Raw genomic sequence first — 27,748 nt, forward strand, 5'->3', positions numbered from 1 at the left:
TGCCCGAGTGCAGTAGATTCCCACTCCGAGCAAGAGCCGTCCCCTGCCACGTGTTCATCCTCTGCTCCTGCTCATGCGCAGTATGGTGGGGAAGGCGCAACTTTCCCTAAGAGCTGAAGGACGGAGAGAGACCAGGACATCCCCTGGACAGCCCCTATCTAAGCAGCTAGCTGAGTCTGGTTGAAGAAAAAAAGCGTGCATGCCTCCCAGACTACAGAAGAAGCTGCAGGCCACAGCAATTAGGCCCCAGGGACCGGTCAAAAGCCTGTGGAATTTAGGAACAGGATCTGGCAAAAAGACCTCCAGATATGAGGGGGGAAAAGGGGGGGAGGAATCAGGTCTTAATCTGGGGTCTATAAGAAAATGGCAATAAATTCTGCAGGATGCAGTGGCAGCAGGTCAAGAGTCTTAGGTGAGGTCTAGGTGGATCAGACCTTGCTGTACGGACAACAGCTCTCAAGCTGCTTTCCTCGGACTGTGGTCTGAAGAGCGTGCCTGGAGCACAGCGTAGGCAATGTCCGTCCGTCCCCACAAAGTCCCAACGGCAAACCAAAGCTCCGGTCCTCCCAAGTTCCCACAGCAAACCAAAGCTCCGGTCCACCCAAGTTCCCAACGGCAAACCAAACCAAAGCTCCGGTCCCCCCAAGTTCCCAATGGCAAACCAAAGCTCCGGTCCACCCAAGTTAGCCGTGGGAGCCAATGAGTTTGTTAGAGCCCTTCACAGAGCATGGGCAAGCAGTTATGAGTAACAGTGTGGGGAACCCTAACAGAAGTTAATGTGATAGTGATGGCTTCCCCAACACTGACCCTCCCTTCCTCCAGTGCGCCCCAGTTCAAACACTAGCCTCTCCCTGAGGCCCTGAAGCCATAAACAATTAGGGCAGAATTGCCTGTCACAGCCTGGGAGTGGTGGGTGAATGCTCAGAGAAGGACCCACGAGCTTCTGTCCCTCAGAGGGAGGGTCAAAAATCAACAACCCGGCTGGAGAGATGGCTCAGAGGTTAAGAGCACTGGCTGCTCTTCCAGAGGTCCTGAGTTCAATTCTCAGCAACCACATGGTGACTCACAACCATCTGTAATGATATCTGGTGCCCTCTTCTGGTGTGCAATCATGTACCAGCAGAACACTGTATTCATAACAAATAAATAAACCTTGTAAGACACTCGGAAGGCTGAAGTAGGAGTCTGATAAATTTGAGGCCAGCCTGGGCTACATAGTGAGTACAGGGGCTACATAGCAAGTCTGTTTCAAAATAACAAAACAAATCCAGACATGGTGTCGCATGCTTTTAATTCCAGTACTTGGAGGCAAAGGCAGGTTGATTTCTGAGTTCCAGGCCAGCCAGGGTTACACAGTGAGACCCTGTCTCAAAAACAAAACAAAACAAAACAAAACACCACCCCTTTAATATCTCAAAACAAATGAAAGTGAACACACCGAGGTACAGCATTCATTTGGGGAATTAGAAAGTGTTAAATCGGTAAAGAGAGACATCTCAATACCGAGAGTGTTCTCGCACGAATCAAAGGAAGATGTGTGTCAATCATAAAATACTGCTAGCATCTCGCTCCATGCTACGCATGGTCTGTGTGTGCAGACTCCCTAAATGGCTATGAGAAAGTTCACTTGAGGCCCATAAGTCCAAAAATACTCCAACAGAAGGCTCATGAAAACACGTTTCAGAAGGACTGCCAGCCGAGAAGTGAAGTAGATTTTATCTTCTATGGAGAGTGTGGCATTCTTAATTTCTGGGCTTTTCATCATCCTAATGCGTACTTCTTCCAAATGTTCCCAAGACTCGATGGTGCACTTCTGGGTGACATTGGCCACAGAAGCCTTGAACTCACTTACCACGTCGATGGAAGGGAACTTCTCAGCAAGCTCAGCAAGAAACGATGCACTTTCGTGGAGCACCCAAGCTCTTTCATCCGTGCACGTCTCGGGCAGCGTACCTGAGCGCCGCATCCTTCTCCGTTCCCCAGGGAATCCCCCCAGACCCTTCAGAATGGCCTTCTCCTTGCTGCGCATTTGACTCTGGAGGACCAGGGTTTTGGTGTCATCCTCTCTGCCCACTTCACTGAGCTGAAGCTGCAGATACTGGGCCTTAGCAGGGCAGCCCACATCTTCCAGGGCCACTTTTAGCGCTAAGAGGGACAAGTGCTCAGGTAAGGGGGCTAAGGAGGGCACTGTGTTCCGGAGGACCTGGCAGGTGCCAGGGGCTGGAGGAGGAAGGATCTTCCCGGAGAGCACATTTGATGTAGACTCAGTCTCTCTGACAGCCGACTGAACAGGCGGGGCGCCATTCTGGGTGTTCCTTGGAAAGGCGACCACTGAGGACAGTAAGACACAGCCAAGGAGCAAGGCAGCCTGGATCATGGTGGGTCCGCAGAATGGCCCTGTCAGGAAGGAGTAGAGTTCAGAGGAAGAGGTGGGGAAATGCCCCACATGAACAGGCACCTAAAACAGTCAGAGCTTGGAAGAGTCCTAGTCTCCGTAGACTTCAGCTTCCCCGTATTTACCCCCTTAGCAGCTGTTTGTCATGCTCACCTGTCCTGAAAGCAGTGGCCAGAAGAACGAGGTGGTCCCTGGCTGGAAAGGCTGCCTTGTGGATCGGATGACTGAAAACGATCATTCTCAAATATTTATCACCTTTTTCTGGGTTAGACTTTGTTCAACCAGCTATTACCTCATCCTGACACGGGGGTTTCCTCCCTGTGGCTCTGTTTTCCCCAGACCATCTTCCAGTAAACCTACGCACTGATTCAATAATAAAACAGACCAGGCAAAGTCCTCTGTATCTCCTAGGTAACAGAAAGTTTGTTCTCCGTCTTTCGAGTCAGGGTCTTCCGCGTCCCTGGCTGGCCTGGAATCCCACTAAGTAGCCAAGGAGGACCTTGAACTTCTGATCCTTCTGCCATCCCCTCCCCAGCACTGGGGTTTACAAGTATGTGCCAGCATGGGTGGTATATGTGGTACTGGGAATCACATCCAAGGATTCATGCATGTTAGACAAGCATGCTACCACTGGGCCACCCCCTCAGTCCATACAGGTCTTACTGTAGAGACAGACTACCAACCACAAGTTTTGCAGAACAGAACCTTCCAGCAAATCGAGATGAGTCAGAGCAGCCTTCCAGGTTTCGTTTCTGTTTGGCTTTTTAAATCCTTAATTTTTATTTTTAATTGTGTGGTTCTGTGCACAAGTGCAGGTTCCCCCAAGGCCAGAGAAGCTAGAAGCACAGGCAGTCATGAGCCAGCTGACAAGGCTGTTATAACTCTGAACCCCAGTCCTCCTGAGTAGCACACGTTCTTAGCCACTGAGCCATCTCTCCAGCTCCTATGAGACAGGGTTTCTCTATGTAGTCCTGGCTGTACTGGAACTATGTAGACCAGGCTGGCCTTGAACTCAGATCTTTGTGCATCTGTCTCAAGTGCTGGGATTTAAGGTGTGAGTCAGCATGCCAGGGTATTTGCTGCTTTTTGACACCCGATAGCCCAAGCTGGCCTGGCTTCCTATGTAGTCTGTGTAATCTTGCTCAGTCTCCAGAGTGCTGAGATGCAGGCAGGAGCCGCCATACCTGTTTGTTAAGACAGGGTCTCAGACACAGTGGGGAAAGGCACTTGCCTGAACAAGGCTGACAACCTGAGTTCAGTCATCAGAACCCAGGTACTAGAGTTTAAAAAAAAAATTGTAAGAAATTTAAAAAATTTTTAAAAATTATAACTTAAGGTATGGGTATTTTACCTGCATGAACATCTGCACACTACATGCATGCAGTGCCTACCAGAACCAGAAGGCATCAGATTCCCTGGAACCGGAGTTACCCAGTTGTGAACTACCATGAAGTGTGCTGGGAATCGAACCCAGGTCCTTTGGAAGAGCAACTATTGAGCCATTTCTTCAGTCCCCATAAATGTTTTTTAGAAAGAAGCCTAGGAAGAGTTTGAAGAGGGATACAATATCAGAAGGGTGCTAGACTTTTTTTCTATTTGAGACAGAGTTTGCCTCAAACTTCCCGTTTTAAGGCTGGCCTTGAATTCCTGACCATCCTGCTCCATCTCACAAATGCTGGGTCTAAACCACCATCTCCAGCTCAAGAGTAAACTAAAGAAAAGCCTAGTGTACTGATGTCATCTGAGCAAGAAACAGACTGGTATGTTTTAAAGCAGGCATTTGGCCAGGCAGTGGTGGCGCACACCTTTAACCCCAGCACTCAGGAGGCAGGTGGATACCTCTGTGAGTTCAAGGCCAGCCTGGGCTACAGAGTGAGTTTCAGGACAGCCAGGGCTACACAGAGGAACCCTGTTGTAATTTGAAAAAGGGGTACATAAGAGAAAGACACCATGTGACAGAGCTCAGGTAGAGGGCTTTTTATTGGGGTACAGAACTAAACAGAATTCTCAACAGAAGAATCTCAAATGTCCAAAAGATACTTAAGGAAATGTTCAACAACCTTAGCTATCAGGGAAATGCAAACCAAAACAACTCTGAGATATCATCTTAAACCTGTCAGAATGGCTAAGATCAAAAACACTAAAGATAGCTTATGCTGGAGAGGATGTGGAGTAAGGGGAACACTCATCCATTGCTGGTGGGAGTGCAAACTTTACAAAAAGTTTGGAAATCAGTCTGGCGGCTTCTTTGAAAATTGGGAATCAACCTACCTCAGGATCCAGCAATACCACTCTTGGGCTCTTGGGCATATACCCAAAAGATGCCCAGTCATACTACAAGGGCATTTGTCCAACTATGTTCATAGCAGCATTATTTGTAATAGCCAGAATCTGGAAACAACCTAGATGCCCCTCAACCAAAGAATGGATAAAGATGTGGCACATCTACACATTAGCGTTCTACTCAGCAGTAAAAAACAATGACATCTGAAATTTGCATGCAAATGGATGGAATTAGAAAACACTATCCTGAGTGAGGTAACCCAGACCTAAAAAGATGAATTTGGAATGTACTCACTCATAAGTGGATACTAGCTATAAACAAAGGATATTGAGCCTATAGTTCATGAGCCTAGAGAAGCTAAGTAATAAGGTGAACCATAAGAAAAACATATATACATATACCTGGAAAGTAGAAATAGACAAGATTGCCTGACAAAATTGGGAACATGAGGGTGGGGGGGAGAAGGGAGAGTGGAAGGGAAAGAGGGACAAGGGAAGGGGTGAGGGGAACTTGAGGGAATGGGATAGTTGAGATGGAGGAAGGAGATATCTTGATTGAGGGAGCCATTATGGAGTTAGAAAGAAACCTGGCTCTAGAGAAATTCCCAGGAATCCACAAGGATGACTCCAGCTAAACAATAGAGGATGGGGTGTCCGAACTGACCTTTCCCTGTAGTCAGACTGATGAATATCTTAAACACCACCATAGAATCTTCATCCAACAACTGATGGAAACAGAGGCAGAGACCTGTATCAGAGCAATGGACTGAGCTCCCAAAGTCCAGTTGAAGAGTGGAAGGAGGGAGAATATGAGCAAAGAGGTCAAGACCATGATGGGCACACCCACTGAAACAGTCTGCCTGAGCTAATGTGAGCTCACCAACTCCAGCCAGACTGGGAAGGAACAGGCATAGGACCAAACTAGTCCCTCTGAATGTGGGTGACAGTTGCATGGCTGGGGCACACTGAGGGGCCACCGGCACTGGCACCAGGATTTAGCCCAACTGCTTGTACTGGCATTTTGGGAACCTACTTTCTTTGGATGGATACCTTGCTCAGCCTAGATATAGTAGTGAGGGCCTTGGACCTTCCTCAAAGCAATGGGCCTTACCCTTACCTTCTCTGAGGATCGGATGGGGGTGGGGTGGGAGGGTGTGAGGAGGGGATGGGAGGAGAGGAAGTGGGAACTTGGATTGGTGTGTGTAATGGAGATAGTTTTTTTTTTAAATAAACAAATTTTTTTAAAAAGGGAACATGGCGATTGTGCACAGGAGATGCTCTTAGTGGCTGCAGCTGAGGATGTATCCTGTCAGGACCCCAAGGGCAGGCCAGTGCAGATGCCTGAATACTAACAAACTCTGTCTCGTAAAACAAAAGAGAAGCATTTGGCTTTCACTGTTTCCTAATATATGTTTTTAAATCCTTACAGTCTGCTGTATGAGGCTAAGGTGACTGGTGAAGTCGCCAGGGGAACCAACCCCATGATGAATAGAGCAGACACACTCAGTCCTACCTCCACCCAGCTCACAAGGGGGCCAGGGGGGTCAACTTTGATAAGGCAGTGGTCAACGACTGTAATCAATAGTCAATCCTGCTTATGTAATGGATTTCCTAACTCCCCCTGAAGGTCAGAGTTCTTAAGACAGCAGTCAAAGGAAGCACAGAGCTCAGCCTAATCACAATGGGGAGGGACAGGACAGCATAGCCCTTTTGGGAAAAAGCAGTACTTAGATGGCACGTGAGAAGGGTTCAGGACCAAGAGATGCCAGGACTGGCTAGAGCCAGAAGGTACCAAAGTCCTTGGAAACTCTTTCAAGACAGAGTTTCTCTGTGTATCCCTGGCTGTCCTAGAACTCACTCTGTAGACCAGGCTGGCTTCAAACTCAAAGAGATCCACCTGTCTCTGGCTCCCAAGTGCTGGGATAAAATGGAAGAGCACCAAGCCCAGCTCACCTTTGGCTCTTAATGGTCATTTTCTGAATCTTACCTTCAGCTTGGTTGGGAGCCAGGGGCGGGAAGCTGGCTCCAAGGCTGAGCATCTGCCCTTTGTTCACGCAGAACATTGCATTGCCCAGGACTTTCCTGCCCGGTCTGTTGTCCCTCCCTTTGTCTGATGCCAACGACCTGGTTTAAACTGTAGCTTGTGTCTCCCTGGTGCACATGCGTTAAGAGCCATTCTCAGGCTGGAGAGACGGGTGGAAGAACCCCAGTTCAGTTCTTAGGGTTCTACTGCTATGAAGAGACACCATGACCACACAACTCTTATAAAGAAAAACATTTAATTGGGGCCTTACAGCTTCAGAGGTTCAGTCTGTTATCATCATGGTGGGACACAGTGCTGGAGAAGGAACTGGGATTCTTACATCTTCACTGGCAGACAACAGGTGACCAGTCTGTTGTACTGAGACTGAGAGCGCAAAGCCTACCTCCACAGTGGTATACTGCTCCAGCAGGGCCACACCTCCTAATAGTGCCATTCCCTTTGGGGGGTCATTCTCTTTCAAACCATCACAAGTTTCTGGTACCCACATCCAGCAGTCCACAACTGCCCATGACTCATGACTCCAGCTCCAAAGGACCCAGTGCCCTCATGTGGCCTCTTAGGTACCTATGTGTACACACACATCTGGTACACACTTACACAGGTGTGCATATAATGAAATAATTTTTTAAAGATTCTCACCGAGTGGTAGTGGCACACGCCTTTAATCCCAGCACACAGGAGGCAGAGGCAGGTGGATCTCTGAGTTCGAGGCCACCCTGGTCTACAAAAGCTAGAGAGAAACCTTGTCTCAAAAAACCAAAACAAACAGATAAACAAACAAACAAAATATATTTATTCTCGATGTTGTTTGGTTGACTTTGTTACTTTGTTTTCTGTTGCTGTTATTTTTTTAAGGTAGTTTCACTAGCTTGTCCTGGATAGCCTCAAATTCAAGTTGATCTTATCCCTCATGAGGAGCTGAACCAACAGGACGCACCCTATGGCCAGCAAGATGAAGCTTCTTGAGGTAACACTGCTTTTATGTTTATTGGGGAAGGTCAGAAGAAAAGAGAAGTCTCTCTCTAAAATTATATTTATTGGGCCAGGGTTGGTGGTATACCCACGTTTTCCCCTTCCTCTTGTGATAATTCTCTGCCTTTACACTCAGCTCACATGATTTTAACTCTTTTTTTTAAAGATTTTTATTTATTATGTATACAGTGTTCTGTCTGCATGTATGCCTACTCGCCAGAAGAAGGCACCAGATCTCATTACAGATGGTTGTGAGCCACCATGTGGTTGCTGGGAATTGAACTCAGGACCTCAGGAAGAGCAATCAGTGCCCTTAACCTCTGAGCCATCTCTCCAGTCCTTAACTCTAACTCTTAAAGTTCTTCTGAAAACACAGAGAAGGCTGGAGAGCTCCGAGTGACATGTAACATCAAGATCAGCAACTTTTAATCCTACATGCTTAATGTGAGACATAAATCAAGGATGTCTTTTCCCTTGAGAGCAGTGCATCCCAACTCTCTCTCAGCTGCAGGAATGGGCTCAACCGTGTGTCCTGGGAGCAGTCATGAAAAGAAAAGGAGGGAACCCAGGGCCTTCTGAAGACACTGAGCACGCCCATGCACTTAGACGCAGGGACAGGCTGGGACCCACCTCCTGCAGAAAGCCGAAAGGGAGCTCATTTACTCCTGTTTCCTAGGAAACGGTTTCCAGAAGAGATTACATCTCCAGAGACCAGCTGTACACACAGATGAACCTGGGGCAGGACTGGCCCGCACAGAGTCCACCCAACACTGCTGCCTAGGATTCCTGGCCATCAGTGCAGGGAAGAGCACTTTCAATGTGAGCAGAGCAGCTTCTATGCCTCCAACTGTGTCCGTCTCCAGGAGAGGCCAGGCTTTCAGTCATCATCATCATCATCCTCAATTTGAAACCGTTTCTTCTTGTGGATTACTGGAGTTCCCAGCTCTGCTGCTATGGAAACGACAGGTGAAACAGAGAAAACGTCTGCGTGTAAAAGGGTAAGGCGAGCAGCAGAGTCTTCAGAGGGAAGGGCGGGTCCCGATCAGAGCCTACCTGGCCCCTGCCCCTCCTCGTCTTCATCACTGTCCAGCAGCTCTCGCTTCCTGGGCACTATTTTCCGTTCTTCCTCCCCAGGGGTCTCCTCCTCTGAAGTGGCTGTGAGACACAGAACTAAGGTACGAGGTCGGCACCACCCCCAAACTCCTTCCCAGCCCTCACCCCGCATGAGCGGAACCAAGAGGTGAGCAGTGACACTCTACCCTCTGGGGACACCAGGCCTGCTTTCTTCTTCCGGGCTGACAAGAGGGCCCTCAGGGCCTTGGCTCGGTGCTCACTGGGACTCTGCTCTCCAGGGACTCCTGGGTGGAGCTCTGGCTCCTCTTCCCGCTCCTCTTTTTCTTGTTGATTCAAAGACGCTGCCATTCTGCGAAGCTGGGTGGAGCTCAGCTTGGCTGGAATCCGCCAGAAGGTTTCCTGCGGGAAGACAGCAGGTGAAGTGTGCAGAGAGGACCAGCCTCTCTGGCCACTGGACTCTCTTCTGTTATTGGATAAAGAGAAATAAATTGAATAATAAAATATAAAATAATAAATATACGGAGAATGATGGAAAGGAACTGTGAACTTGACTTCTTCATTTAAAGCATATATCCAATGTCTAGCTCAGGACTCCATCAGGCTCCCGGTAAGCCCAGCTGTTAACAGGAAATGCAGGAAAGGAACCAGGTGGGACCCATGCTCAGAATGGATGGAATACATGCTATAGAGTTGCTGGGTTGGGCACCAAAGTATGTACGTTTGATTCAAGAGTTGGACGGCAGTAAGCCTGCTTCTCTGAGGAAGGGACACTGAGTTGACCCCTACTAGTTGAGGTTCAACAAGAAGATGCGGGGGTGGAGCTTGCATGTCTGTGTGTATGGACCTCCTTATCTGTGTAGCAGAAGTCTTCCAAAAGGAAGATGAACTGGCTATGCATTCACAGGATGGAAAGCGGCTCAGGATGACGAGAAGCGGTGTGTGTGTGGAATGGCCATGCAAAGACGGCATGCCACCTGGAGGCTGTGACTCCAGACAGAGAAGGTCCGCATGGGAACCAGGGCATGGACTTAGGAAGGAGAGACAGTGAGACCTGACGCAGGAACCCTGGTGAGCACAGACAGACAGCAGGGAGGAGCAGGCAAGGGGTGTTCTCACAGGACCAGGAACCCCGCCCACACCGTGCCAGCTCAACTGGCCAGCCCTGAGGCCGGAAGCTGGGTCCCTAGCCTGCTGAGATCATCTTGCTTTGACACTTGCCTGCCCTGAGATGGGGGGCCGCATCCCGAGCTTGCGCAGAAGATGCTGAAACTGTGCGTTCTCCATTGCTTCCTCATTTTCTTCTGTCAGAGGCACCAAAGGGACGCCTTGGGAGCAACCTGGAGCAGAGCCATAGCACGTGGTGAGGATGGAGGAAGACTGGCCTCTGCCGCAGGGGCCCGAGCAGCCCTGGTCTCCAATGCACTCACCATCCTCTTCCCGGTCATCTGCTGCGCGAGTCAGGCAGTTCTGGAGCCACAGCAGCGGGGTGGAGAGGCCTGAGTAAAGAAGGGAAACTTGCGCTTGGTCCCCACCCCCTCCTAGCCCTCTCTCTGACATCTCCCCCAACCGAAGTCCTCACCTTCCCGACACAGGCTCTGGCCAAGGTCCTCAGCAGAGAAAAACGAGCTCCCCCGAACTGCTTCTGCTTCCAAGGCTTCCTCTTTCTCTTCATCCTCCTCACTCTCCTCCTCCGGCAAGTGCTCTTCTTCCTCCTCAGGATCTTCCTGCCAAGAATCTTTCAGGGACTCATCTCCATTTGACTGAAATCATTGGAAACAGAGGTAAGGTCTCAGGGGAACATTAGTGGGGCTTTGTTCCCACTCCACCCACTGAAGGGACCTGGCCTGAACAGCCTGCAGCAGAAGGAATCCAAGAGTGCTTTGTGGGGCAAGACCCAGGCTGAAGGAGCCAGGACAGTGTTACCATGGGAGCCGGACGGTGGTGCACACCCTTAATCCCAGCACCCATAGGCAGAGGCAGGTGGATCTCTGTGAGTTCGAGGTCAGTCTGGTCTACAGAGTGAGTTCCAGAACAGGCTCCAAAGCTACACAGAGAAACCCTGTCTCAAAAAACCAAAAAAAGGAAAGGAAGGAAGGAAAGATGGATGGACAGACGAATGAACGATAGTTACCATGGAAGAGGGCTCCAACTTCTTTCTTCGTTTCTTGTATAGTTGCCGCCGCTCAGACACTAGCCCCATGGCCAGCAGTTTATCCACTATTCGAGCCCGAGAACGTTTGGCTGTGACGTTTTTCATGATGTGACCAAGAACATCTGTAGAGAGGAGCCAGAGAGAGCACGTCTGGAGGCTCTAGAGAAGCTGGGAAGGACTGAGTAGTGGGAATCAAAGGCCAGCTTAGGTCACTCCAAGGGACACAAATGAGGCAAGGGAGCAGAAGGGCGGGACAAAGCTTCCGTAGGAGTGAGAGGCAGCGGGGAAGAGAGCACCTTGGCTCTCAGCTCCGAGGCTCCTGAGCATCTATCTCCCCCACATACCGTCAGAATCCCGGAACTCCTCGAAGAGCCGCTGCAGCTCCAGCTCCTGCTCCTCTGTCCACAAGACAATCCGGGTCCCCTTCCTGTTCAGGCAGGTGTCAGTGCCAGGGGAGGCTTCGGACAAACAGGGTTCCTGACCTCCACTCCCTCCAGAGCAAGGGCCTTACCTTTGGAAGTCCTTGACACTGTTGGCCAGGCCCATCCGCACTAGATGGTGGATGACCTGCTTGCGTGTTCGAGTTTTCAGATGTGCGAGGATGGTTTCCACCACATCTTGGCCTGTAAAGGAGAAGCAGCGGGGCAGTATGAAGGAGTCTGAGGGCCTAGGCTGCCCTCCCCAGGCTCTCAAGGCCTCAAAGCCTCTAACCTTCTACATCCTTATGGGCGAGGTACAGTTCCTGAAGCTGGGCCTCTTCCTCAACGCTCCACGCAGCGGCTTTGTGGCTGGAAGACATGAACGGTGAAAGGGGAACAGGTGCACACAGGCCATTGGTTTAAAGAGACAAGTCTGAAGCTGTCCCTCATCAGCCCAGAACAAAGGGAAAAGCAGGGGATGCAAAGGAGCAGGAAGCAGAGGCCTTTACTCTTCTGCATAAGAATTCAAACGCCAAGGGGCTGGAGAGATGGCTCAGTGGTTAAGAGCACTGACTGCTCTTCCAGAGGTCCTGAGTTCAATTCCCAGCAACCACATGGTGGCTCACAACCATCTGTAATGAGACCTGGCGCCCCCTTCTGGCTTGCGGGCACACATGGAAGGAATGCTGTACACATAATAAATAAATATTAAAAAAAAAAAAATTCAAACGCCAAAATCAGGAGATTTCTGATTCTGGAAGTACAGAACCCGACACTCCGAGGACTAAGAGCGAAATGGGAGAAAGAGCAGTGAGACCAGAGAGAAGGACAGGACAGCCATTTCTGTGAGGCCATCTTGTTTTAGGCAGGGTCTCATGGGACCCAGGTTGGACCTTTACTCTCCTCTTGCTTCCTCGTCGGTCTCCTCAGTGCTGGGATCACAGTCATGACTCCCACCCCCAGCCCAACTCCCAGCACATTTTAAGAAAGCAGACATGGATTCTCTGGGGACCACCCCACTGTCACCAGTAGCCACCTGTGAAGGCTGCTGACAGAGAAGGAAACTAAAGGTAACCGAAGACTTAGGTCCAGCCTTGTTCCTGGCTTGGGTAACCTCAGGAACAGCATTCACCTCATGGGCCTCCCCACTCCCTTTTGAAAGGAGAAGAAACGTTAGGTCACATGATGGCCGCACCTCCCTCCTCAGCCCCTGTGCCTCCCCAGCCCCTCACTCACCCACTGTCCAGGGAGCCATATCCCTGAGTCATCTCTCGAACCACCGCAGTGTTCTTCCAGAACAGCAGCTCCACAAAAGCTTTTTGGTTAACTGCAGCCAATGAGAAGAACTTGCCAAGGATGTATTTGGCAAAAGTCACCAGCTCCTGTAAGAAAGAAAAGCTACAATGGCACCTCAGCCCAAATGAATTTGCAGACCTGGCCCCGTTTCTCTACCCGTTCCCAGCTTGTCTCTGCCTTCTCTCTGCCTCTCCTCTCTCCTCTGTGCCGCTCCCTCAACCTGCCTGCTGACCTCTTCACTGTGTGGATGAGGATCTCTCCGCCCCCAACGCCTTCTTTTCTCGAGAATCACCCACACCCCATGTGACCACCCCTCGGCAGCCCCTCACTTTGTAGGCTCCAGCAGCCGGGTCACTCAGCAGCCGATTAAAGAGGCAGAACAACGAGAGCTGGAAAAGCAGGGCTTCCATCCCCAGGTCATGGGCCAGCCGGTGCAACATCTTGGCAACACAGTGGTTGGTGTGAGCGCTGTTCTGCCGGTAGCTCCGCATCAGAAGCATGTAGGCTCGCACAATGGTTGAGCATGCAAAACTGCACCAAAACACGAGGGGAGTTATTCAGCATCGGACAGCTGCAGCTCAGCCTCGCAGCGCCCAGCAGTCCTCTCAGCCCGCACCGTTTCAGGTAGTCCAGAAAGTTAAACTCTTTCTCCGACACCTGGACCACCTGCAACTCCTCCTCCTCCTCCTCCTCCTCCTCTTCCTCCTCTGCATCTCCTTCTATCGGCTCCTGCTGCCCTGGACAAAGAGTGAGGATTACTGGGTTTCTGCCATGCTGGTGCAGCACAGCTGGAAGAGACAGGAAGGGAAGGAGACTCACTCGGAAGGGGTGCGGCCAGGATTTGTTTCAGCAACTGCATTTCTTCCCCCGGGGAAATGAGCGGAGAGCCAAACACGCTTCCTTCAGGCCACACCTCCCTGGGGACAGACAGACAAGGCTCTGAGCCCAGGAGACTGGAGTTGCAGTTAGGACTCGGAGAGAAAGTGTCCCTGTGTCAGCCAAAGAGAGAACGTGAACTGCTACCTCAGAGATGAGACAGGCTAGGGAGAAGACAGGCATGCTGCTCTGGGAGAAGACCTGAGTCCAGCTCCCAGCACCCATATGGCAGCTCATAACCATCTGTAACCCCAGGTCCAGAGGATCTGAAATCCTGTTCTGGCATCCACAGGCAAACAGGAACAAATGTGGTGCATATACATACATTCAGGCAAAATGCTCACACACAGAAAATAAAATAAACCTAATATACATGTAAGAGAGAAGTGAAAATACTACTCAAGCGAGGAGCATGGTAATCATGTCTGTAGGTGTACACACAGTAGACTACTCAAGCAAGGAGCATGGTAATCATGTCTGTAGGTGTACACACAGTAGACTATTCAAGCGAGCAGCATGGTAATCATGTCTGTAGGTGTACACACAGTAGCTCTACACAGAAAACACTAAAGGTCAATCATCAACATGCTACCCAAGGCTAACCTTGGCTGGTAGAATTGCATTTATTTTTCTTCCTCAGTTAACTGTGTTTACTGACACTTCTAAAAACAAAATACTCAGGAAGGAGAGGTGGATCAGTGGTTAAGAGCACTGGCTCTTCAAAGGACCTGAGTTCAATTCCCAGCATCCACATGGCAGCTCAGAGCTGTCTGTAGTTCCCATTCCAGGAGATCTGACCTCCACGGCAAAACACCAATGCACATAAAATAAGGCCTCCCCCCAAGGCTTCCCCATTTCCTCAGAGCCCAGGAAGATGGGGACACAGGGTTCGTACCGGGCAGACCGCAGGAGGGCCAGGGCTTGTGGGGGCTGGCCAGCCAGAAGGCAGTCTTGGATCCTCACCATGGCGTCGATCCGCTGCTCTTCCACTGGCACCTCTGAGGCCGCATCAAAGGGAACAACGGAGTCCACACTGAGCTCAGGATCCTACAGACAGACACCGCCATGGGAGCAGCGCTGGAGGAAGCCCAGGCTGTCCACAGAGTGCCGTCCACACAAAGGATAGGCCTTCTCTAACTACCGACCTGGGCACACCGAAGCAGCTGCTCTTCCAGGGCTGGCCACGTGGCCTCCAGCTCCCCAGGACCATGCGAGACATTACCAGAAGCAGCACCTTGGTCTTGAACCTTCTTTTTCTTTTTTCTCTTTTTCCTTTTGTTCTAAGGGGAAAGAACTGATTGGTAACAGCAGAAGAGCCACAGAAGTCTCTACCCTCAGTGTTAGAGAAGAGGAAGGCAGGCAGAGGACACGGGGAGCAGCAATGGATACTACTTCCTTGTCCTCCAGAAGAAACAAGCAAGTCAAGAGAAAATGCCATCTCTTCAGTGCGTTAGGAGCTATGAGGATGAGCACAAAATGCCCATTTCTTGGAGCAAGAATTTGCCAGAAGAGGCAATATCTTTTGTTTGTTTGTTTGGTTGGTTTTTGTTTTTTCGAGACAGGGTTTCTCTGTAGTTTTAAGCCTGTCCTAGAATTGCTCTGTAAATAAGGCTGGCCTTGAACTCAAAGAGATCTGCCTGTCTCTGCCTCTCAAGTGCTGGGATTAAAGGTGTGCACCACCACCACCTGGCATAGCAATGTCTTTTTAAATTAAAAACAAAACCAAAACAACAATTCTTTGATTTTGTGTGTTCGTGGGGATGCATGTGTGCTGGCATGAGAGAACAGAGAAAAACCTGCGTAAGTCAGTTCTCTCTTTCAAATGTGGACCCAGATGATCAAACTCCACCTGTCAGGCTTGGTGGCAAGGGCCTTTACCTACTGATTTATCTTGTCAGCCCAGAAAGACCTAAAGACATGTATGGAGCAGAGAGTTGCTGTTGGGATGGACACAGAACTGGAAAACACGTGCAAAGAGCGGAGGAGGCACAGCATGGCCCAGCGAGTAACAGTGCTTCCAGTCGGCCTGACGACTACAGACCCGGTGCTGGAGGAAGAGAACTGATTCCACGTTTGCCTTTGACCTCCACATATGTGCCATGGCACGTGCTCCCCCCCACATACACACACACGAATAAATAAATGTAAAAGGCAAAGCATGTAGAAAGAAAGGCTAGAACCTTTCCTTTCTGAGACCAGGAGTGTGAGTCAACCAGAGCTTTGCATTCTGCTCCTGAGAGTCACGGCTGTGAACGGCCCACTGCACAGGTAACGTGAGAGTCACTGCTATGAACAGCCCACTGCACGGGTCATGTGAGAGTCACTGCTATGAACGGCCCACTGCACGGGTCATGTGAGAGTCACGGCTGTGAATGGCCCACTGCAGGGTCATGTGAGAGTCAGGTGGAAACCAGGCCTTTAGTCCCAGCACTCAGGAGGCAGAGGCAGGCAGATTTCTGTGAGTTTTAGGTCAGGTTGGTCTACACAGTCAGTTCTAGGCCTGCCAGGGCTACATGGTGAGACTCTGTCTCAATCCCCCACCCCCCAAAAAGTCAAACAGGACAGACAGATGGGTGGGAATCCCTGAGGATTATGCTCTACTCAAGGACTTTGCAATCAAAAGCATGAGGAGCATGGGCTCTGGAGGCCGGGAGGCCAGAGCTTGAATATGGATGGCCAATGAGACCGGCATGAATTGTTTAACTCTCTCTGTACCTCCCCGAATGCTCTTACGGTGAGTACAGTACATGAAGCCTTAGGCACAGGAACAATGCAAATGGGCTTTAGCATAGCAGCTGCCATACAGACAACACCGAGCAAAGGACAAACTACTAAGGATCAGAGTCCACAGTGCAAAAATTACTTTTGGCAAAGTCTTCTCCATTCTTTTGCCTATCAAGTACAGTTCTGGCAGGATTTTTAAAAAGAGAGATTTACTTTTATTTTATGTGTCTGTCAGCATGTATGTATGTGCACCCCATGTGTGCAGCACCTGCAGAGGTCCGAAGAGGACATGAGTAACCCCATGAACTAGAGTAATAGAGCACCGTGAGCTTCCTTGTGTGTCCAGGAACTGAACCTGGGTCCTCTGCAAGTCCAGACAGTGCTCTTGGCCACTGAGCCATCTTTCCAGCCTTAATTTCTTTAATATTTATGTGCATGAGTATATATGTTCTCTTATCATATATACATACACAGCATATGTATACACTGCTGTCCTGTGGGGTGCTGGGTACCCTGGAACTGAAGTTACAAATGGCTGAGCCGGCACATGGCCCTGGGAACCAAGCCTGGGTCTTCTGCAATGACTGCAAGTGCCCTCAATCGCTGAGCCACATCTGCAGCTCAGTTCTGACACTTTATGATTTGTTTTTATTTTATGTTCACTGGTGTTGTACCTGCATGTGTGTCTGTGTGAGTGTGCCAGATGCTGTGGGACTGGAGTCACACCCAAGTGTGAGCTTCCACGTGGGTGCTGGGAACTGAACCCAGGTTCTTTGGAAGAGCAGCCAGTGCTCTTAACCTTACTGAGCCATCTCTCCAGTCCTAGTTCTGACTTTATTATGTGTGTGTGAGAGAGAGAGAGAGAAAGGGAAAGACAGACAGACATATGGAAGTCAGAGGACACCTTGGAGAAACTGGTTCCCTCCTCCTACCATGAGTCCGAGGCTCTAAGGCAGAGGACCAGGCTTAGCAGTAAGTGCCTTCACCGGCTGAGCAGTCTTACCAGCCCCAGACAAATACTTTTTAAAAAACAAACGTGTTCACCAGGCCAAATCTCTGTGCATCTAAGACAGAGATCCACTGGAGATTTTGTTGACTTTCTGTCTTTGGCTTTTCATCTACTAATCAGTTTTGGACACAATTTCAATTTAGGAACCTAGAGACTGACATAGGTTGTTTGAGTGTATTCTAACCGAAATTAATGGAGGACTAGCCTGGCCAGGCGGTGGTGGTGCACGTCTTTAATCCCAGCACTTGGGAGGCAGAGGCAGGTCTCTGTTAGTTGGGGGGCCAGGCTGGTATACAAAGTGAATTTCAGGATAGTCAGGGGTTACACAGCGAAACCCCGTCTTGAAAAAAAAAAAAAAAAAAAAAAAAAAAAAAAAAAAGAGGGAACTAGAGGGCTAGCCTGACCTACTTGTGTGTATGTGTGTGAACCTGTATGCATGAATGCACAGCAGAGGTTGGCGTGTCTTTCACTATGCCTTCTACCTTCTTCTTCTTCCTCTTTTGAAATAGGTTAAAGATGAACCTAACAGGCAGCTCCACACTGGCAATACCATGAGCCTCTGACCTTTAGAATAGTCAGTCCTAGGATGTCATCCACAGCTGTAGAAAATGCGAGGAACCCTGTCCTCCCCATAGCTCCTCCCACACCCGCAGCTGCCCAGTACCTGCACCATCAGGTTCCCACGGCTACGACAGAACCGCTCCAACATCTTGAGGAAGAGGTGTGTGGTTTCCACCAGGTCACGAAGGAATGAACGTGGGTGGTACCTCTCATCGAATTTCCGGAAGAGCGCCAGGAAGAGCTCTCGATACTCCATCATATAGAAGATGTTGTCTAGGAGTGGGGACGAGAAGGAATGAGACGGACTGGGAAAGGAGAGATGACGCCGGGACGCGGAAGGATGAGACTCCAGTTAAGAAACGGGAAGGCCTCACTTTTGATGATGCGGCTGCTCTCTCTCACAGCCTCGTCTGGGGACATGTCCATCTCATTCACTGTGGCCAGCAGCTCCTGATAGGCCTTTAGAGCCAGGTGCATCCTGACAGAGCAGGGGCAACAGGTTAAGATGGAGGCAAATACGGCTTTGGCAGAGGCAAATGACAACCCCCAAGAGTGTTTCCAAGATGAGAAGAACCACCGGTCCCTGCACTAGCCTGACCACCTCAGTCCTGAAACAGGAAAAAGACTATGCACGATGCTGGTGGTCAGAGATCCCAATGGCCTCCCCACTGACCGGCGTGCCCAGGACGCGGCCTCCTTGCGGTCAGTCAGCATCATCTCGTAGTAGTTGGTGAGATTCTGCTCTACGAAGTGGAAGGCACGGACACTGAGGGTCTCGGAGACAAAGCCAGGACGGAAGGAGGCAGTTCGGTTGAAGGCCATAAAGAACGCTAAAGCCCACATGTAGTAGGTCTCATCATGCTGCTGGGCTCGCTCCCGAAGCAGGTGATCCTAAGAAGGAGACCACCATGACCTCAGGGCTTCTAACTCCCTCCTCCCAGCTGCTCTTGCTGAGATGAAGGGTCGGACCCTGGACACCAACACAATAATTCCTAGGATCCACAATTTCCAGCTTCCTCTTGTTCTCCTCAGTTCTGTTCATTTCTCCTCCCTTTCCTCTGGGGAAATTGCTCCAGAGCTTTCTTTTTAGAAAAGATTCATTTTATCTTGTGATTCACACGTCTCTGTATGGTATGTACAGACTGCCAATGTGCACGGAAGCCAGAAGAGGGCATCAGACCTTCTGAAGCTGCAGCTCCGGGCAGCATCAAGCAACCTGATCTGGGATGCAGCTCTCGGGAACCATCCAGTCCCACTGAGACTCGTCTTTTCAGTCACGCGAATAATATTCACCCTGTCATCTGTCAGGCCCACTCCCTCCGCAGTCCACACAAGCGCAGCCTTCCACAGGCCCCTCTGTCCTCCTCGCCAACCACTGACCACATCACCCCTCTGCTCTACCCTTAACTGCCCAGACGTCCTTCTGGGCTCTCACCTTGACCGCACCCATGAGTGGGTTGTAACAGTTCTCCAGGAACTCAGAGCAGAAGTCCCTGAGGAAGAGTCTCACGTTGAGGGCAGAGCGGCGATGAACAGACAGCTCCCGGGCGGCCTGGCGACGTTTTGGCACCCTCCGGGGCTGCTTCCCCAGATCTGAACTGTAGTCTCGGAGCTGAGGGTACGGGTTGCACCATTAGAGTAAGTTCTGACCGCCCCACCCCTTGCAGTTCTTTCTACAGGCACCGGCCTGAAGTTTTCTTGGGAGAAATGCCTAGGAGGTCTGCCTCTGGTGTCGGTGATGGCATCGGGGGAGACAACAATCAACACCGCCTCTACTGTGGCCACCCATCTCTGAGCTGGAGGTCCTGCAGCTCCAGTGTTTCTGCCCTGTACTTATGCACACTCACATTGTGAAGGCCTTTGTGAAAGACCACGTCCCTCTCTCCAATGGACTTCAGCCCCTTGACAACGTAGGAGCCCCCAAATCGAGAGTGCCTTCAAGGAAAAAAAAAGGTTCCAAATTGAATCCTCAGTTCCCTTGAAGTGGAGACAACTCTCTTCTGTCAACAGCTTTGTGAGAGTTTGTTTAAAACATTAAGCAGCCCCAGCCTCAAGCTGTCCATGTTGGGTGCTTGCGGCTGTGACCCGGGGCACAGTAGAGCACGCCCCCACCCACCTGTTGCCTCGCTGGAGGGCTCGAGCTCTCTTCTCCGCCATCTCCCGCTGGCGCAGCACCTCCAGTTCCGCCACATCTGTGCTTCGCTCCTGAGCCAAGCGTCCCTGCCCTACTCCCGCTAGCTGTTCAGGGATCTGGATTGGGAACGAGGAAGAAAAATCAGAATCAGGACATGCATTTCTTTTTTTTTTTTTTTTTTTTTTTTTTTGGTTTTTTGAGACAGGGTTTCTCTGTGGCTTTGGAGCCTGTCCTGGAACTAGCTCTTGTAGACCAGGCTGGTCTCGAACTCACAGAGATCCGCCTGCCTCTGCCTCCCGAGTGCTGGGATTAAAGGCGTGCACCACCATCGCCCGGCAGGACGTGCATTTCTTAAGCCTTAGCTCACCTCTAGTAGGAACGAGAACCACAGACAAACACACATAACTGTTGACAGGCCTTGGATGGAAGACACAGTCCAGGCGCCAACTACCTGCCTCCTCAGGTGATTCCCATTATTACCAGAGTAACAGGCCAGGTGACAGAAAGCACGGGGACAGAGGGAGCAGGAGAGTACGCAGGGCTCACCTGGTCTCGGAACATGAGGGAAACAATCTCCAGCACATGCAGACTCCATTGTTGCTCAGCAGAGGAGCTGGACAGGAAGAGGAGCAAGTCATCCATGCCGCTGAGATGGATCGCCCAAAGAAGCCGGTCATGGATGCTGCATCGCCATCGATCCTCTGAGTCAGTGGAGAGGGAAGAAGGACACACTCGCTCCGTGACTGCCCCCAAAGTCCCCAACGCAGAAGACAGGAAAACCTGGAAGTGGAGAGTTCACCCTAAACAGCACAAGAACTCAGATGCCCCAAGACGCTCACCTTCTCCTGCTCAAGGTCAGCTGGAACATGGAGAATATTTCTGACCAACAGCAGGATCCGTTCAATCAGCAAGTTGTCTTCTTCCTGCCGATTCTCCCAGTCCTGGGCAAAAAGAGAAAAAAAAAATGGCACACACAGATACATAAACATATACTAATAACTAAATCAATTTCTAAAAACAAAAAGAAAAGCCAGGAATGGTGGCACATGTCTTTAACCCCAGCACTCAGGAGGCAGAGGCAGGGGAAGGATCTCTGAGTTCCAGGCCAGCCAGGGCTACAAAGTGAGACTGTCTCAAAATAAACAAACAAACAAATAGTAAATAAATATAATAAAATAAAACAAGAGAGTGAACCGAGCCCGGAGGTACAGGTCTGTAATCCCAGCTTCTCAGGAGACTGGGGCAAAATGACTGCAAGTTCAAAGCCTGCCCAGGTTACAGAGTGAGTTCAAGACTATCCTGGGCAGTATAGCGAGACCTCACCTCAAAAACGAGAAAGAAAAGCAGCTAGGGATCTATTTCAGCGGTATTCAATCCCCAGTACTATGGGCAGGGGGCAGGGGGCAGGGGGCAGGGGGCAGGGGATGGTAGTACACAGCTGTAATCCCAGCACTCAGAAGGAAAAGGTAGGAGCACCATGAGTTCAAACCCAGTTCCAGCCACGTCGCGAAGCAGTGAACTGAAGTGTGAAGTCAGCCTGGGCTACAGGAGGCTCAATCTCAACAGGCGGGGCGAGGGGCTGGCGAAACAGCTCAGCAGTTAAGAGCACCTGCTGCTCTCACAGAGGACCAGTCGTCAGCTCCCAGCACCCACATGGCAGTTCCCAACCATCCACAGGGGCTCCTATGCCCCTTCTGACCTCCGAGGGCACCCGACACATGATACACATACGTATATGCCAGCAAAACACGCATACATATAAAATAAACTTTAAAAGATAAAAGAGTGGGCTAGAGAGATGGCTCAGCGGTTAAGAGCATTGCCTGCTCTTCCAGAGGTCCTGAGTTCAATTCCCAGCAACGACATGGTGGCCCACAACCATCTGTAATGAGGTCTGGTGCCCTCTTCTGGCAAAACTGTATACATAATAAATATATCTAAAAAAAAAAGAAAAAAGAGTAAGGAAGCAAAGAAAGTGGGGTGTGGTGTGTGTTGTGTGTGTGTGTGTGTGCATGCGCGCGTGTGCACTCGCGCAGCAGTCCCCAGGTGGCTAGAAACTCCAGAGTGGACTATCGGATCACTAAGGGTTGAGGACTTTAGCCGGTATAGCGCCTTCCTTTGTCTGGGGAGGTGAAGGCATACTCTCCTGTGGGATGCAGAGGGCAGAGACTCACTCACCAGCTGCAGCAGCTCATACAAGGTTTCACTGAGGACTCCAAAAGCCTTCTCACTGGCAAAGGCCTGTTGAACAGGGAACAGCTGCGTGGCAGTGCCTATCTTCCCCTTCATCCCCCTCCAAACTCGGACCCTAGCGCCTTTGGAGAAAGGCTCCTCACCTCTTTGGTAGGCTTGCAGGTAAGTTAGAACCTGCAGGAAATGGTTGCCGCACACTGGGGGTCCTTAGGCACGCTGCGAAACAGAGCAAGGCTGGCTGAGTCAAATTCACCATCAGCCTGGGAGACAAAGGAAGAAGGAATTAGGTTTCCTTGTCAACAGATGTTGCACTTGGCAGAAGTCAAAAGGCCAAGGAAGGAACCTGATAACAGCATCGAAGAGGGGCTTGTCGCCGCTGGTGCTGGGTGAGGATGGGCAGGAGGTCGCTCTGCAGGATCTGTGCGGCCCCCAGCTGCTGGCGCACGTCTCTTGTCTCATCCTCATGCCTCAAGTACCGGATCAGATCCTTCACACTCTCTCAGAGAGAATAAAACACCTGCCTGTGACCCCAGGTCACAGGAGACTTGCCCCCACCCATTCGCTCTTCATCCTCACCGCCTGAGGAAGGAATTCACCAGACCTCAATCAATTGGCGTTTTCCACCCAGTTCCCCAAAAGAGCGCTTACCTAAGCCAATCTGGCTCCTTGTGATAGGTGTCCCCTTCCAAGTACCCAAGGGCACTACACGTGGCTAGAAGTTCACAGTTCATCACGGACAAGTTCAGACACCAGAGGCTCAACAATCAGGAGGTTGAAATGGCGAGGCCTGTGGTGACAAGGGAGAGGGCGGGGCCCTGTGTGGTGAGGAGGAGGCACAAGCAAGGCTCAACACTCAAGAATTCTGGGCTTCACTTTTGTCAGAACTAAAAGTGATGTTCCCAGGCCTAGGGGAAAACAAATTTTTTACTAATCAATTGTGGTGCTTCAAACCAAACTCAGAGAGGCCCCTGTGCATGGTAGACGAGCTTCTTTGTACTTAAAACTAAAGAACTCCAGGGTATGGTTTAAGACCTGGCCCACACTAGAGCCAGATCCTGAAACCAGAGAAACGTGTTTCAGAGATAAGACAACCCCAGCAGGAAAAGAGGACTGGCTCTGAGACCTTCACCTCAGAGAGCTCTGCTCTTGGGAGGGGTCAGACTGGACGTTTGCTTCTAAGTTCTTCCTTATGCGGCCCTAGTCCGGATGTCACAGGAGTTAAGAGCTGTGGGCTGGCGAGATGGCTCAGCAGGTAAGGGGTGCTTGCCACCAAGGCTGAGAACCTGAGTATTATCCAGGGCCCCACACGGTAGGAGAGAATGACGCATGCGAGTTGTCCTCTGACCTCCGTATGTCCCCTCCCTCCAAAAAAGGGGAAAATCCACTCCCAACCACACACTGATTGTAAGATTTGTGTATTGTAGCGGTGGGGGTCCACAGGTATATATAGTGCTTGTCTGTGTATGTTGTGTGGAGGCCAGGGGTCAACATCAGGTATTGTTCCTCAGGAGCCTACAGCTCATCATTTTGAGACAAGGCCTCTCACTGGTGATTAGGGGCTTGCTGATCAGGCAAGAAAGGCCAGACAGAAAGCCCCTAGAGATCCTCCTGTCTCTGCCTCCTCAGTGCCGGAAATTACAACCACAAAGCACTAAGCCTGGCTTTTAACGTGGTGTTGAGGCGCAAATGCAGGTCATTGTGCTTTGTACAACACTTTCATCAGCTGAGCTGCCTCCCAGCCCCCTGGGAAAGATACCTCATAGGATCTCCTTGGCTTCTGAGGCCGAGATCTGTAAGAAGTTCCTCATCTGGCCAGCAAGAAGTCAGCTCTAGCAGACCAGAAAGTAAGGGCAGCAAGCGGGGGCATCAACCCCAAACCCCTCCACGGCCCCAGCTGCAGCACGTTCCTCTCAAGAAGCATGTCCTCATTCATCCAGGTCCCTGCATCCTCTCTCGGGTAAACCATGTGGGCACAACACAGACTCCTAAGTGACTCAGGACCTGACAGTAATACCCCAGATGCACAAAACACCCTCCACTGTTTACCCACTCCTGGGGGAGATCTTGAAGCTTCATCAGTCTTGCCCCCTAGGCACCTTCGGCTGCACCTCAATCTGCTGTTCGAAGCAGCTTCTAAAAAGACCTTATCTGGCTGTGGTCCCTGCTCTGCATCCTGACTTCAGCCTGACCAAAAGCCCAGGATGTAATGATCAATGCTACCTCCTACACTTAGGTAACTTACATAACTGGCCTACTTCTTCACCTTGTCTGCTATCCCACTACTCCCCACCCCTTACACACACGCGAGCCACACACACACCCCAGACCAAAGGCCTCCCCATCTGCCCTTTCTAAGGACTGACCTAAGAAGCTTGCCAAAATGATGAAGAGCTGCCTCAGGTGAAGAACACCACATGTTCAACACCTAGTGTTGCACTATAATAAAAATATAAAACACAGAAACCCTATTTGTTTGTGGCTTTTTTTTATTTGTTTTTGAGACAGTCACTCTATGTATTCCTGGCTGTGTTGGAACTCTGCACTGTACACCAGGCTGGCCTCAAACTCACGGAGATCCTCCTGCTTCTGCTGGGATTAAAGGTGTGCTCCACCACACCTGGTTCTGAGGCTGTTTGAATCACCTCGAAGGGCTGACATTCCAGGTAGTGGCCGTAAGGCTCTGGGGTTCCTGACCCGGTTTCCATTCAAAACAACTGCGAGGGATGGGAATGGCAGTCCTGGCTCTCTGACATAACCCTGCCTTCCCTTATCTGCAGGAATTCTTTCTTCTCTTTCTCCTCTACCAAATGTTTCGGCAAGCAACAAATGCCAAATGGCTCAGCAGGTAAAAATCCCTTTCACACAAGCTCAAAGACCTGAGTTCAGACGGCAAGACACAGTAGTGGCCATCCATCTGTTTGTAAGATGCAGCTACGCCCGGAATAAGCAGTACAAACAAGAGAGACCCACACCTTGAACTGGAAGATGAGAATGACTCCTCAGAGCTGTCATAAACTTAAGAAACAAGGTGGATGGCAGGGACAGAAAAACTAAAGTTCACCCTCCTTTTCCTTCCTTTCTTTACAAACTGGAGGCAATGGGCATTGTTCATCTCTTCGTGCCAACCCACGTGGCTCAGAACCGTGGCTCGATTTCCTTCCCTGGCTGTTAGGACCCTCACCTAGGAATATAAACATACATGTTCCAGCACACAAACTCTCATGGTGCATTCCCTCCATCTTGGAGGCCTCGTCTTCCTCTTTTATTCCCAAGTTCCAAGCCCACATGACCTTCAAGACCCAGTTCAGATACCACTCCCACAATGAGTCTCTGAACACCTGCAGGACAGGCATGTAATCCTTAGTCCAACACCTATGTCCTGTCTCACACTGGATTATCCAGGACAATTCTGTCTTCCTCTACATCGATCACCGTCTTCTATAGAATACACTAAACTCAGTAGCTTACACGCGGGGGACAACATTAAAGACTACAGGATGCAGCCATGCACTAAAACACTGTGAGGTCAGAAGACGGCGTCAGAACTGTGGCTCACCGCATGCTGCAGACCTGCCCACCCTCTACCAAATCAGTCTCAGTTTGGGCCTCTGAAAAACAAAGGGTACTGCCACAGTCATGGAGCGGTCTGCTCAGATTTCTCTTCAAGGAAGTTGGTGCTGGGACTGGAGAGATGGCTGCTCTTCTAGAGCACCGAGGTTTCAATTCCTAGTTCCCACATGGCAGCTCACAGGAGAGGCAAGTGTCTTTACAGACAACTGTAATTAAAACATTTAATTAAAAGTAAAATCTCTGGAGTCAGGCGGTGGTGGTGCATGCCTTTAAACCCAGCACTCAGGAGGCAGAGGCAGGCGGATCTCTGTGAGTTCGAGGCCAGCCTGGTCTACAAGAGCTAGTTCCAGGGTTCTAGGACAGCTAGAGCTGTCAGAGAAACCCTATGTATCTTGGAAACTCCCTCAAAAAGGTAAACCTTTGGGAGGGGGGGATTCAAGTCATGCTGGGGACGCAGCTCAGCTGTAAAGCCTCTCCGGGGCCCACATACAGACTTGTACCTCATGGCATTTACATTTTGTGTACATAGTAAAGCAGAATGTTAATACGGCTGACTCCCTTAACTTGCTTTAGAGTCTGTGAAGTCAAGGGCTGTTTCTAATCATCGTGAATTTTTCAGGGTATGGTTATTGACTTCCAGGGAGTGGAGCCTGGGCAGTGTTCTGATAATGCTACTGGGTGCTCAGGGGATGGAGTTCAGCTGGCTGCCGGGGACGCAGGAAGCCCTGTGTTCCACTCCTGTCACTGCTTACACTGGGTGTAGGGGGCATCTGTACCCCAGCACTTGGGAGCCTAGGGCAGAGACCAGAGTGGGCAACTCAGGGGGCCTCTCCCTTTAACTAAGGCAGGGGAGTTAGGATGTAGTGTTAAGGTTTGGTGTGCACGGGCCTTTGGTTCAGCTCTCACTGTGGGAAGATTGAGAAAGAAAAGGAAATGTTCTCAGGTGCCTCTGATTCAACTCAGCTGACAGCTGCACTAAACGTCAACTCTTTGACCCAGCAATACTGTACGTGCATGCTGGATAAATGCTGTTTCCTAGACCAAAGCAGACAAGTCTCGGTAGTGGGGTGGGGGTCAAGGCTGGAAATCTGGAGGCATCAGGACTTACGGCCGGGCGTGGTGGCGCACGCCTTTAATCCCAGCACTTGGGAGGCAGAGGCAGGCGGATCTCTGTGAGTTCGAGGCCAGCCTGGTCTACAAGAGCTAGTTCCAGGCCGGCTCCAAAGCCACAGAGAAACTCTGTCTAGAAAAAATAAAAATAAAAAATAAAAGTAAGTAAGGTTCTAGTGACAGCATCAAGACAAAGAAATGACACTCCCGGAAAGAAGCTTAATTCATGGCTCTTATTCTAGTTGACAACCCAATATAGAGGTCGTATCCTCCTACCAAATCGGGGGTGGGGAGTGGAGGTGAAGAGGATTAAACCCAGTCTAAAAAAAACCCAAACTCCTGACGGCCACCGAGCCGATGAGTCCTCGGGTCAGGACTGGATGGCGAGCTGCAAAGTGGCAATCCCCGGGAGCCTCCTGCTCTGCTTCCGGAACTCTTGGGCTCACAGTCTCATGCCCAGCCGAGGTCCAAGGCTGGTACAGAGACACGGACCGGCGGCCTGGGCGCAGCAAGCCCGCCAGGTAGCAGCGTCCGAACGCGCGTGCGCGCGGGGAGCCCCGCCCCGCCCCCGCCTTTAAACCGCGCGGCGGGAATCGCGGCCTCGGCGACGTGGTCGCACACAGCCCCGCAGCCTCGGAGCTGCCCGAGTCGGTCCTGGGTCCTCTCGATACACTCACCTTGCTCTCCATGAGTTCCCCGGAGCCCTCGGACAGCCGGCTGCCCATGACGAGCGGGGCCGCTGCCTTTCCCGCCACTCGGCTGGGAGCGACCGGTCTGCGCCTGCGCGTGGGTGGGGCGGGGCGGGGCGAGCCGGGCAGATCCACTTGACTCCGGGAGAGGGAGAGGGGTAATTGGTGATGGAATAAGGTAAACCAAGAAGTATTGTTTTATCTGAGTCGGGCGTCTGCACTAAATTAAAAAACCAAAACGCTATGG

General features: G+C 50.7%; 2 protein-coding genes across 3 annotated transcripts; both read right to left on the bottom strand.

Annotated features, from left to right (window-relative positions):
* Positions 1–1,387: 1,387 nt before the first annotated feature.
* On the bottom strand, positions 1,388–6,686 carry LOC119803483 (apolipoprotein F-like). 2 transcript variants are annotated; one of them, XM_038314835.2, is made up of 2 exons: positions 6,666–6,686; positions 1,388–2,397 (listed from the first exon to the last, which is right to left on the bottom strand). In XM_038314835.2, exon 2 carries the CDS (start codon positions 2,375–2,377, stop codon positions 1,604–1,606), a length of 774 nt encoding a protein of 257 aa, XP_038170763.1. In that variant the 5' UTR covers positions 2,378–2,397; positions 6,666–6,686; the 3' UTR covers positions 1,388–1,603. The 2 variants fall into 2 exon arrangements, with proteins under 2 accessions (XP_038170763.1, XP_038170761.1); XM_038314833.2 differs by lacking the exon at positions 6,666–6,686 and adding an exon at positions 2,549–2,709.
* A 1,285-nt stretch (positions 6,687–7,971) lies between these two features.
* On the bottom strand, positions 7,972–22,228 carry Timeless (timeless circadian regulator). Its single transcript, XM_038315054.1, is given in 26 exon segments — positions 7,972–8,645; positions 8,748–8,849; positions 8,954–9,167; positions 9,987–10,105; positions 10,196–10,264; positions 10,348–10,528; positions 10,900–11,042; positions 11,265–11,347; positions 11,432–11,543; positions 11,632–11,708; positions 12,576–12,721; positions 12,965–13,166; positions 13,252–13,372; positions 13,455–13,552; positions 14,407–14,558; positions 14,657–14,791; positions 17,909–18,078; positions 18,180–18,283; positions 18,479–18,696; positions 19,241–19,417; positions 19,653–19,740; positions 19,922–20,055; positions 20,486–20,619; positions 20,622–20,640; positions 20,779–20,880; positions 22,118–22,228. Coding segments are annotated over 26 exon segments (3,285 nt in total). The 3' UTR covers positions 7,972–8,571.
* Between the last annotated feature and the right edge of the window lie 5,520 nt (positions 22,229–27,748).

Source organism: Arvicola amphibius, chromosome 17 (genome assembly GCF_903992535.2).
Source record: "Arvicola amphibius chromosome 17, mArvAmp1.2, whole genome shotgun sequence".
In the NCBI taxonomy this organism is placed as follows: domain Eukaryota; kingdom Metazoa; phylum Chordata; class Mammalia; order Rodentia; family Cricetidae; genus Arvicola; species Arvicola amphibius.